The following is a 12,994-nucleotide window of genomic DNA, read 5'->3' on the forward strand; positions in this document are numbered from 1 at the left end:
TATATTGAGCTTAACCCAATCTTCAGCCAATAAGGAAGTATGAGAGCAGCATGATTAGATTTTGTGCTTCCTGGCGTCACTGGACAAATCAGATTAGCTGCACCAAACTGTATAATGGCAGTTGATTCATGAGTTTTATTAATTAAACATGTAAGCCATATTTACTAAGCGGCACTGTCCCATGAGACACCCTACAGTGCCACGGTATGGCTCATTCACATGACTGGTCTGGAAGGTGTCTTCCAGAGCAGAAGGCTGTCTAATGGAAGAGCACCGGTAAGTAAATATGGGCCATAATTCCTACAAGGCTTCAGTGGCCCTCCAGCAGTGAAAAAAAATGAATGACATGAATTTAAATTCATAAGATATAGTCACTTGTTAACATGGAGTTGACAGCAAAAAAAATATGGTGTTGTATTCAGCAAAAAAAACAGTATGGAGCTACAGTCACCAATAAATATAATCAAACAAAAAGAGATACATTTCAATGACTCTTTTATGAATTATCCAAATGTAACCATAGCAAAAAAATCAGAATGACAACAAGTAGAGAAAGTGCAATATAAGCATACAAGCCAATACATATATACAGGCATACCCCACATTAACGTATGCCATGGGACCGGAGCATGTATGTAAAGCGAAAATGTACTTAAAGTGAAGCACTACCTTTTTTCCCACTTATCGATCCATGTACTGTACTGCAATCGTCAGATATGTGCATAACTGATGTAAATAATGCATTTGTAACAGGCTCTATAGTCTCTCCGCTTGCACACAGCTTAGGTACAGGTAGGGAGCCGGTATTGCTGTTCGGGACGTGCTGACAGACGCATGTGCGAGCTGCTGTTTGTCTATTGGGCGATATGTCCTTACTCACAAGTGTACTTAAAGTGAGTGTCCTTAAACCGGGGTATGCCTGTATAAAATTTGACATGACAAAAATAGAAAAATTTGGATAACCTCACCAATACAGATTAGGTAGGGGATTCAGCGTTTCAGGCTACAAAAATGCCTTTTGCCACAACCCGAATGAGTGTGGTATAAGTATAAGTCTTAAATAGACACTCACGTGTAAATGAGGTCCTAGTCGGCTGCTTTCTTGGCGTCTGACGTCATGCATCAGAAAGACACAATACTGAAAAAAGAGGTCCTCCGTTTGATTAATGTTGTCAGCTGGTGCCCTGATCCTATGCCTCCTCTGCTGGCATAAAAATGTACACAAAAAAAACAATGGATTGGCACTAATATAAAGTAGAAAAAACTTGGAGTCCTTGTGGTTTTCTTTGAGTAGTTGACTAATTTAATGCTGTTATATTCTACAGCATACAGAAAAGTAAAAAATCAGTTAGTACATATTCTTCAGACACATACTGTTGGTAGCAAACGTAGCAACAGTTCAGTGTCCCCTGACCCTTTCCTCAGACACGGACCCTAAAACGTTGCTATGTTTGCTACAAACAGTATGTGTCTGAAGAATATGTACTAACTGATATTTTTTACTTAGAAAGAAAGTACAGTGCGCACTATCCCTAGCATCTCCCAAACAATGTTGTTTCTCTCTCTGCTGCTCCTATTCTCCCGTGATCAACGGGGTCAATCCAGGCAAGGAAAACAAAAAAAGGACGCAAAAGAGAAAAAACAAAAAGCTAAATCAATTGCAATACAAAATAAATGTATAAAAATCACAGTAACACTTTACAATAATAATGAAGAGGGGAGATCACATAGATCTAAAAATCCACTCATCAAACACACACCCTCACGTGGAGTGAAAACCTGAAGTAATTCAGAAACCCACAAGTTCACAGTCCCAGATGGAAAAGAGAAAAAGGGGCCGAGTCTGTGATAGTTATTAGCCTAAATGAGGCGCGAAACGCGTTGTGGTGAGGTCATCACGCAGCGACGCGAGATCGTGATGACGATACCCGGAAGCTGCCATCCCCACCACCACGAGGATGCTAACCCAAAGATAAGCTGTGTATTAATAACTATCACGGACTCGGTCCCTTTTTCTCTTTTCCATCTGGGACTGTGAACTTGTGGGTTTCTGAATTACATCAGGTTTTCACTCCTCTTGGGGATGTGTGTATTTGATGAGTGGATTTTTAGATCTGTGTGATCTCCCCTCTTCATTTTTATTGTAAAGTGTTACTGTGATTTTTATAAACTTATTTTGTATTGCAATTGATTTTGCTTTTTGTTTTTTCTCTTTTGCGCCCTTTTTTTGTTATGATTTTTTTACTTTCCTGTATGCTATAGAATATAACAGCATTAAATAAGCCAACTGAAAGAATTTCACAAGGACTCTAAGTTGTGTCTACTTTATACTACCACTGTAGGTTTTTTTTTTTTTTTTTTTCAGAAAGACGAAATGACATCAACCATGTCTAAGTGATGTGAAGTGCTCAGTGAATACTGCCTACTTTTTGCACCGTCTTTATTTTTAACTATTTTATTTTGGGGGGTTTTCATCATTTCATGGACATTGACAAATGTGTAATATTATTAAATCCCAAAGCATTTTTTCTAGATTTGCCTGCATGTCAACCAATTTATTTCCTACAGAATGAAAAGCGCTGGAATTCTAATTTTTTTTTAGTAAACTGCGATAAATTCTGCAAAGTTGCTTAATTATACATACAAAATACAATCAACTGGGCTTCTGAATGTTTTATCTCATTTAAACATTGTTGTTTTTTGTCACTACAGAAGAGAAGATGTTATTCGAGGTGTAGAAGTAGAAATTGAGCGGGAAAAACAAGCCGCTGATGGTATCATCAAAAACATGTCCGAGGAAAAACAAGCCATATACCTAGAGATGAAAGCAAGGAATGAGCAGCTTCTGATGGTGAGGTTTGTGAGCCTCACGGCTGCATTAAAAGAAACATTTTACATTGGTCTCTTCAAAAATATAATAAGCCTGAGTATTTGTGCGATGCCACTTTGCGTACGAGGTTAACATACACAACCGTTTGGGAACCACTGCTCTAAAACAAGGAAAAGTTGTCAGTGTAAATCTGCCATAAATCCAGCCAAATCTGTAATATTCTCCACCAAATCTCCCTAATTTTTGTCACCCTCTCACAACGTACTGTAAAAAGACTAGCAAAGAAACCATATGCAGTGGGACACTGACAAATTCCCAGTACACTTATGTGGTTGAAATATTTTTATTTTTTATTTTACTTTGTCCTGTAAGTACTATGGACAGGTAGTGTATTTTACATGTTAGATTATTGGTAGTATTCTAAAACCGTAACGTGATTTGTTGGTCTCTTCTCTTAGAAACTAGACATTCATCAGCAAGAACTCGACTCACTGAATACAAAGAAAGAGGCTTTGGAGGCTGTAAGTATTCACAATTTTGTGGCCTTTCATGGCCAAAATCAGTGAACTCACATGATAACCCTGATGAAGTGTCTTGGACCACAACACATGCTGTGATTATTTTCTCTGTGTTGTAACACAGATTTGTTTATTTTAAATGCAGTGTTTTGCGCAGATCTATTCATGCAACAATACACAGTAAAACTGTCAGGACGTGCTCACCACAAACAAGACGGGACCGCGGTGCTGAGGTGGGATAGGATATAACGCCACCCACAACCACGAGGGCACGTCTTGAGAGTAGAGTGGTCTGGGAGTCCGGATCGGGGCAGGAGAGGTACGGATGGTAGAGGGTGCTGTTTGCTAAATCCGGGGTTAGGGAGAGGGACGTAATCGTTTACCGTTTGCCGAGATCAGGGTGCCAGAGGTGCGGAGAGTCGTGTTGCCGTATGCCGAGTTCGGGATGCCAGAGGTGCGGGTAGACGTAGCGGAAGCCGGTTCGGGACACGAGGAAGACTGCAAAATAAGACAGGACTAGGGAGGCAGAGAGATATGAGAACAACTGGTTCTATGCTCAGCCGATGAGTTAATGAAGCTGCAGGGTATATATAGGCAAGAGGGTCCAATGGCTGAGTAGCAAGGTGGAGGTGTGTGAATGGGCCAGACTGAGTCAGGGATAGGTCCAGAGGAACTCCTGGGGGAGGGAGTAGACGAATGGATGTATTTGATTGTAGCATTACAAATGGGCGATATGCCTTTAAGAGGCTGACGCTCCTCTATGTGGGCGCGCCCCCGTGTGGCCGTTCCTGTGAGCGCGTGACCGGACACACGCCCAGACCCGACAGTAGAAGGGGAGTGCTGGCGTGCGCGCGCGTCTAGGCAAGATGGCGACCGGCATCCTGGAGGAAGGATCGCTGCGAGGCGCGGGAGAGTCTGGAGGAGCCGCGGGTAAGTGAGGAGCACGCCGAAGGCGGCGTGACTCCCAGGTCGTGACAGTACCCCCCCCTTCAGGGGCGACCTCCGGGCGTCCATGACATGGCTTGGAGGGATTCTTACGATGGAAAGCCTGGACGAGTCGAGGTGCGTGAAGATCCCGGTGGGGAATCCATGAACGTTCTTCTGGTCCGAACCCCCTCCAGTGGACCAGGTATTGTACTTCACCTCTGAAAATCCTAGAATCCAGGACATACTGAACCTCATACTCCTGTTGACCTTGGATCAGAAGAGGAAGTGGAGGAGAGGTCGTCTTAGAAAAGCGAGGACTCTGAAATGCTGGTTTAAGCAAAGATACATGGAAGACTGAAGGTATCTTCATCGAGGGTGGAAGACGCAGGCGATAAGCCACAGGATTAATCCTCCTAACCACGGGGAAGGGACCAAGGAACTTGGGTGCTAGCTTCATGGTAGAAACCTTTAGTCGGATATTCCTGGAAGAAAGCCAAACCCTGTCTCCTGGGACGTACTCCGGAACCTGACGTCGAAGGCGATCTGCCTGGAGTTTCTGTCTCCCTGTGGCCACCTTTATGTTCTCCTGGATCCTAGTCCATAAGTCTTTCAGCCGGGAGATACGCTTGTCAAACGCTGGTACTCCTGAGGATAGCGAAGAGAACGGTAAACGGGAAGGATGAAATCCACAATTTATGAAGAAGGGAGATTCCTGAGTGGAGTCATTGCGAAGGGAGTTAAGAGCAAACTCGGCCCAAGGAAGCAGATCCACCCAGTCATCCTGTGTATCGGTTATAAAACATCGGAGGTATTGTTCCAGGTTTTGGTTGTCCCTCTCCGTCTGCCCATTGGTCTGTGGGTGGTATCCCGAGGAGAATTGTAGTGAAATACCCAATTTTCGGGAAAAAGCTTGCCAAAATCTTGATACAAATTGGGACCCCCGATCAGAGACGATGGTTGCAGGCACTCCGTGAAGACGAAAAATTTCCTGAATGAAAACATCCGCAAGCCTGGAGGAATTCGGAAGACCCCTTAAGGGAACAAGGTGCGTCTGTTTGGAAAAACGATCAATTACCACAAGAATCGTATTCATCCCTTTGGAGTTTGGGAGCTCTACGATGAAATCCATAGAAATATGGTTCCAGGGCCGGTCTGGAATGGGTAAAGGAAGGAGAAGGCCTGCTGGTTTGACCCGGGGTACCTTGTTGCGAGCGCATGTGCCACACGCTTTTACAAACTCCTCCACATCCTTAGCCCTCTTTGGCCACCAGAAGGTACGTTGAACAAGGTCGTTGGTTTTCCGTATCCCTGGATGTCCTGCCGATTTAGAGGAATGGCACCACTCGAGAACCCTCTTGCGGTGTTGGGGTGCCATGTAGAGTCTTCCCTCCTGGACCTTGAGACCCATTGGAGCTTGTGATTGCTCGGATCGAATTTTGTCCATAATATCAAAGGAGTTGGCGGACAGAATACATCTAGAGGGGATAATCGTCTCCAGCTGTTCTTCAGCCTTGTCCTCTGCCAGGAACTGTCGAGACAGAGCGTCTGCCTTAAGGTTCTTGGAGCCAGGAATAAAGGAGATGAGAAAATTGAATCGTGAAAAAAAAAGTGCCCAGCGAGCTTGTCGAGAGCTCAAACGACGTGCCCCTTCTAGGTAGAGAAGATTCTTATGGTCTGTGAGTATGGTTATAGGTGTCTCCGTACCCTCTAAGAAGTGTCTCCACTCTTCTAATGCCAACTTGATAGCCAAAAGCTCCCGATTCCCGACATCGTAATTCCGTTCTGCGGACGAGAATTTCTTCGAGAAGAAGGCACATGGGTGTAGTCTGGCTAAGGGAGAGATCCTTTGGGATAAGACAGCCCCAGCCCCGATGTCAGAAGCATCTACCTCCAAGGTAAATGGAAGTTTAGGATCTGGGTGGGTGAGGATAGGGGCAGACACAAAAGCCTTTTTCAGAAGATTAAATGCCCGTATGGCGGTCTCAGACCATGATGAAGGATCTGCACCTTTCTTCGTGAGAGCCATTAGGGGAGATACCGTAGAAGAAAAATTGCGAATGAAGCGGCGATAATAGTTTGCAAAACCTAAAAAGCGTTGCACGGCTTTGAGAGTGGTCGGACGGGGCCAGTCCAAAATAGCCTTAAGTTTTTCTGGATCCATATTGAATCCGGAGTCAGAAATAACGTATCCCAAAAATGCCACAGACTTGAGGTGGAACTGACATTTCTCCAATTTCGCAAAGAGATGGTTCTCCCGGAGGCGTAACAGCACTTGTTGAACGTGTTTAATGTGTTCTTGAGGGGATTTAGAAAAGATTAGGATGTCATCCAGGTAGACGATAAGAAATGTATTAAGAATGTCCCGAAAAATCTCATTGACGAAATCCTGGAAAACTGCTGGTGCGTTGAACAGACCGAACGGCATGACCAGGTATTCATAGTGGCCGTCATGGGTGTTAAAAGCAGTCTTCCATTCATCCCCCTCACGTATCCTTACTAAATTGTAAGCACCTCTTAAGTCCAATTTAGAAAAGATAGTTGCTCCCTGAAGACGGTCGAAAAGTTCCGGTATCAAGGGCAGTGGGTAGCGGTTCTTGCGTGTGATGTTATTCAACCCCCGGTAGTCTATGCATGGACGAAGAGAACCGTCCTTTTTTTTGACAAAAAAGAAGCCTGCTCCGACTGGAGAGGAAGACTTACGGATGAAACCCCTCTCTAAATTCTCTGCAATGTAAGTGTTCATGGCTTTAGTCTCTGGGAGAGAGAGAGGATAGGATCGTCCTCTGGGAAGAGGTGCCCCGGGTAGTAGATCAATAGGACAGTCGAAAGGACGGTGCGGGGGTAGAACCTCGGAACGTGATTTGTCGAACACATCACGGAATTCCCAGTACACAGAAGGTAGGGAGTCAACCTTCTCTGGCAGGGTAGACAACCCTCCAATCTTCTGAAAAATCCTGGTACATGTCTTGGCACAAGGAGCACCCCACTGGATGGGTTCCCGATCCGTCCAGTCGATGCGAGGATTATGGAGTTGAAGCCAAGGAAGACCCAAAATCAGCTCAACAGAGGGAGTGTGGATAACATCGAGGGTAATGATCTCCATATGAATGTCTATGTACTGCAGTAGGAGAGGCACCGTCTGGAGCGTGATGAATGCCGGCTGTAGAGGTCGACCGTCAATGGCCTCCAGACCTACTGGCGTCTTCTTACTGATAAATGGAATATTGTTCCGTCTCGCAAAAGTCTCATCGATGAAATTGCCTGCGGAACCGGAATCAATGAACGCCCGTGCTTGAGTGTGAAACCCCTCTCCAGACAGTGTTATTGGCAACATTATCCTGGTGGGAAGAACGTCTTTGATGATGGGAGAAAGTGTCAATATTCCCAACGAAACTCTCCGGTATTTCATTGGGAGTTGGCTTTTCCCGACTTGTGGGGACACTGAGGTAATATGTGACCGGAATTGCCACAATACATGCAGAGACCAGCATTGCGCCGACATTGTTTCTCGGCAGCAGACAGCTTGTTACCTCCCAACTGCATTGGTTCCGGGACGTCACCGGAAGGAGCTGTAGGAGCCATGAATGATGGAGCCAGATGCCTTGAAACCCGTTGACGGTAACGAGAACGTTCATTTCTCCGCTCCTGCAGACGCTGGTCCACTCGAACACACAGACTGATCAAATCCTCTAGGTCAGTGGGACGTTCTCGGACAGACCTTGCCAAAACGCTGAAGATAGTGCTTCATTATTCCATCCCGTCTCAGCAGCAAGTGTGCGGAACTCCACCGCGTACCGGGCGACGGGTCGATCTCCCTGGGTTATGTGATGAAGAGAAGATGCTGCCGTTAATTGCCGTGCAGGCGTGTCGAAGACTCTTCGGAACTCCTCGACGAAGAGATCGATGTCCTGTGTGAGGGGACCTTGTTGTTCCCAGATGGGAGAAGCCCATGCCAGCGCCTCATCGATGAGAAGAGCCACGATGTAGCCGACCCTGGAGACAGAAGAGACAAAACGAGAGGGCGAGAGTCGAAATTGAATGAGGCATTGGTTAAGGAAGCCCCTACATCCTTGGGGATCCCCAGCATAGTGTTTGGGAGCCGTAATTCGAGGTTCCAAAGCAAACGGAGGTGCTGGAAAGGCGGTTGCGGAGACTGTGGAAGCCACGGGTGAAGGTGGCCGACCGAGAGCTCGGACTTGAACGGTAAGCGAATGAACGCTTTGCTGTAAGGTATCCATTCGCCTATCAGCTTGTTCCAGATAAGTCTCTAGCCTTGTGAAGAGATTAGTATGGGCATTTAAAGTGCGCTCCACCTCAGCGGGGTCCATGTTTGTAGGGCTGAGCATAATGTCAGGATAGGATATAACGCCACCCACAGCCACGAGGGCACGTCTTGAGAGTAGAGTGGTCTAGGAGTCCGGATCGGGGCAGGAGAGGTACGGATGGTAGAGGGTGCTGTTTGCTAAATCCGGGGTTAGAGAGAGGGACGTAATCGTTTACCGTTTGCCGAGATCGGGGTGCCAGAGGTGCGGAGAGTCGTGTTGCCGTATGCCGAGTTCGGGATGCCAGAGGTGCGGGTAGACGTAGTGGAAGCCGGTTCGGTACACGAGGAAGACTGCAAAACAAGACAGGACTAGGGAGGCAGAGAGATATGAGAACAACTGGTTCTATGCTCAGCCGATGAGTTAATGAAGCTGCAGGGTATATATAGGCAAGAGGGTCCAATGGCTGAGTAGCAAGGTGGAGGTGTGTGAATGGGCCAGACTGAGTCAGGGATAGGTCCAGAGGAACTCCTGGGGGGGGGAGTAGACGAACGGATGTATTTGATTGCACCATTACAAATGGGCGATATGCCTTTAAGAGGCTGATGCTCCTCTATGTGGGCGCGCCCCCGTGTGGCCGTTCCTGTGAGCGCGTGACCGGACACACGCCCAGACCCGACAGTAGAAGGGGAGTGCTGGCGTGCGCGCATCTAGGCAAGATGGCGACCGGCGTCCTGGAGGAAGGATCGCTGCGAGGCGCGGGAGAGTCCGGAGGAGCCGCGGGTAAGTGAGGAGCACGCCGAGGGCGGCGTGACTCCCAGGTCGTGACAAAAACACAATAGGTGGCGCTACTAAAAAATGGAAAATATAAATTATAAAATATTAGTACGTGAATAAAAGGCAGCCTGGATACAACTCTGACCCCTGGTCAGATGGTATCAATTCAACTGCAAATGTATCACTGGCGCTCACAAAGAATATAATAAATGAAGTAAAAAATATATATACAACCAGATGGCGTATGGCAGATCCAATGATGATCTCAGCAGGTGGTGATCAAATATGAAATATAAAAAAAGGAAAACATAGTGTAATACTGTAAACACTCAAGGACAAACTAACAATGTTGCTGAACCAAACAGATGACTAAATAAAAAACATTTAATATATCATAAAAAACATATAAGACATAAGTAACAATAATGAAGGTCCCAATGGTATCCTGTAACTGGCTGAAATGCCCGCTTACCGGAGCCTAGATGGTAATTAGCAGTGGATAATCAGAGAGTATCCCCTCTCATAGAACGCTGGTACAGCTTCGTATTAATAATACGGTAAAAGGGTATTTTCCATGCAATTCTTGTACAGCTTGTAAACATAGTTCAAAAAGTGTTTCTTTCAAATCCACAAATACTGCAAAAACATATAATATTAAACATCTTATTAATTGCAATAGTGTCAATGTTATATATCTCCTTGAGTGTCCCTGTGGTCTGCAGTATGTGGGTATGACAACTAGGCCCATCAAACACTGTCTGTATGAACACATTTACAACATCAAAAAAGGCTTGGTCACACATAACGTTTCCAATCATTTTCTCCCGGTGCATGGCAAAAATCCCGTTGGTTTCAAATGTATGGCTATTGAATCCATCACCCCGAATTGGCGTGGAGGTAATATTTCAATGCAATTAGGGAGACGTGAATCCTTTTGGATTTACGAACTCTGTACATTAGTTCCACAGGACTTAAATGTTGAATTCAGTTCTTAAATCCTTTCTGTTAGATAAATAAATGTCATTTTTATTTTTATTGATTATATTAGTTTTTCACATAAACACTTATTAATGATATATATATGTTTTTTTAATATATATATATTCATATAATTTCACACAATTATTATTAAGTACTATATAGGTTTCACGCACATTTGTCACTAATTATATTATTCACTGAAGTGCACTGTAATATATGTAGTTTGACACCTGTTAATTGATTTTATATACATATTATATAAATACTAATATTCACTTATCACTTGATATCATTTATATTAGGTATTAGTTACTGTAGGCCACTGTGACTAGCCACTTTGTCACTATAGATTGCATGTTGTCCATTTTTGACACTAATGAATTTAGATTGTCCTGTCTATGATCTGTGTTTTCTCTTAATACAAGCTGATATTCTCCTGCTAGTATTTACATGTCTGTTGACTGCATCAGAGGTGTATTTTGTCTTATGCTGATGATTATGTCATGTTTTGTCTTGTCGCTATGTTTATGTTGCTGATACATGAAGCAGTTTGAGAAATGCTCTACTGCGCATGTCCGGGACTTTTAAAAATGGTACTATGTATCTTTAAATTTTTACCATAAATACACGGACACACAGGGACTTTATTCATTCAATTCTACCCCTGAGGAAGGAGGCAGAGGCTTCCGAAATGCGTTGGGTGGTCCCTGGTATTACTGTGCATTCCATCAGCTGTTCTGTTCCCCGCAAGCCGTGCTGTGCTGCTTCTTCACTGAAGCATCTTTGAATTTGCCGCCATTAGCCCCCCACGCCACCGCGAGGAGCTGGTGATTTTGCGGCTAGACTCTCCTGACGCATGGCGCTTCTGCGCATGTCCAAACCACGGAGGACGGAGGCAAGGCATTCAGGCTGCTTCCCCTGTCCTTGTGACAGCGTGGATGGACGCCCCATCTACTGACTCCACACGGCTACATGTGGCAGACGCCAGAGAGACGTGCAGGAGCTGTACCAGCATTCTATGAGAGGGGATACTCTCTGATTATCCACTGCTAATTACCATCTAGGCTCCGGTAAGCGGGCATTTCAGCCAGTTACAGGATACCTTTGGGACCTTCATTATTGTTACTTATGTCTTATATGTTTTTTATGATATATTAAATGTTTTTATTTAGTCATCTGTGTGGTTCAGCAACATTGTTAGTCATTGTTAGTTTGTCCTTGAGTGTTTACAGTATTACACTATGTTTTCCTTTTTTTATATTTCATATTTGATCACCACCTGCTGAGATTATCATTGGATCTGCCATACGCCGTCTGGTTGTATATATATTTTTTACTTCATTTATTATATTCTTTGTGAGCGCCAGTGATACATTTCCAGTTCCATGCGACAATACACCTTTAAGCAAATATTATATACATGTGTATATATCGCACTTTGTACTAATGTATGTTTTCAAAATAACTGTAAACAGAACTAACATTATATATATTCCAAGAGACACTGATTTTAAGTATACCCTTTGCTTGCTTCATTCATTGTAACATCGCCGGAAGAGGAGATCAGTGTATCTCGAAAGCTTGCACAAATAAAAGCATTTAATTAGCCACTGAAGATCGGCTAACACGGTACTGATACCTCTACATATATATATTATAATATATATATATATATATATATAAAGAACAAAAAGCACTCCGTAATAATTGTCACTGGTGTGGGTGCAGATCCTATAATGAAGAATAAGCAATACGATACCGTTTGGAAACGAAATCAGCAGGCAGCACTCCAGAATTGAACAAACAAGTGTATTGAAAAAATAAACAAAAACCAACGTTTCGGTCCACGAATGGGATAACGAATAAACATAAAACCAACGTTTCGCACCACCTTGACAAAAGTCCCATTCGTGGACCGAAACGTTGGTTTTGTGTTTATTTTTTCAATACACTTGTTTGTTCAATTCTGGAGTGCTGCCTGCTGATTTCGTTTCCAAACGGTATCGTATTGCTTATATATATATATAAATATATATATATATATATATATATATATATACGGAAATAGCCATGTTAGTCCAGGTGCGATAGTGCAGAATATATATATATATATATATATATATATATATATATATATATATATATATATATACAGTGTTCGACAAACCTATACATTTGCTCGCCCCGGGCGAGTGGATTTAACCCCCGGGCGAGTAAATATTAGCCCAAGCAGCACACGTTTGGTACTAGGTGGCGAGTAGATTTTTTTGTGTGGCGAGTAGATTTTTTGGTGATTTGTCAACCACTGTATATATATATATATATATATATATATATATATATATATATATATATATATATATATATATATATATATATATCATTTTTTTATTATTATTTTTTTCCCATTCCTTCCAGTGACAAATCCCAAATAAAAAGCAATCTCTGATAAGTAAATTTGTTCAGGAATCTGTCTAGTATAGTTACACAATTCATGGAAAGACTGGAAATTTAAAACTTTGATCAGTAATATGACAATGCTCAGTAACTATTCACTCCCGAAGAAGTCCATCTTACATCTTGCAGATCACTACTGCACAAAGTGGCCAAAGGAAGAATTAACTGCAATCATTTATCATTTAGTGATATCCAGGATACATAATACTACAAGGATCTGGCCCTGTGGCAACATCATTTCA

The 12,994-nt window shown here is 43.5% G+C and overlaps 1 protein-coding gene across 2 annotated transcripts in view; it reads left to right on the top strand.

The window, feature by feature from the left end:
- IFT74 (intraflagellar transport 74) overlaps nucleotides 1-12,994 on the top strand; it is a 99,231-nt gene that overhangs the window by 42,953 nt on the left and 43,284 nt on the right. For both annotated transcript variants that reach the window (XM_075595550.1, XM_075595560.1), the window contains 2 exons: nucleotides 2,713-2,851; nucleotides 3,289-3,351. In XM_075595550.1, coding sequence (XP_075451665.1) covers nucleotides 2,713-2,851; nucleotides 3,289-3,351 — 202 coding nt within the window. The remainder of the gene's footprint in view (nucleotides 1-2,712; nucleotides 2,852-3,288; nucleotides 3,352-12,994) is intronic.

This window comes from Ascaphus truei, chromosome 1 (genome assembly GCF_040206685.1).
Source record: "Ascaphus truei isolate aAscTru1 chromosome 1, aAscTru1.hap1, whole genome shotgun sequence".
NCBI lineage: Eukaryota > Metazoa > Chordata > Amphibia > Anura > Ascaphidae > Ascaphus > Ascaphus truei.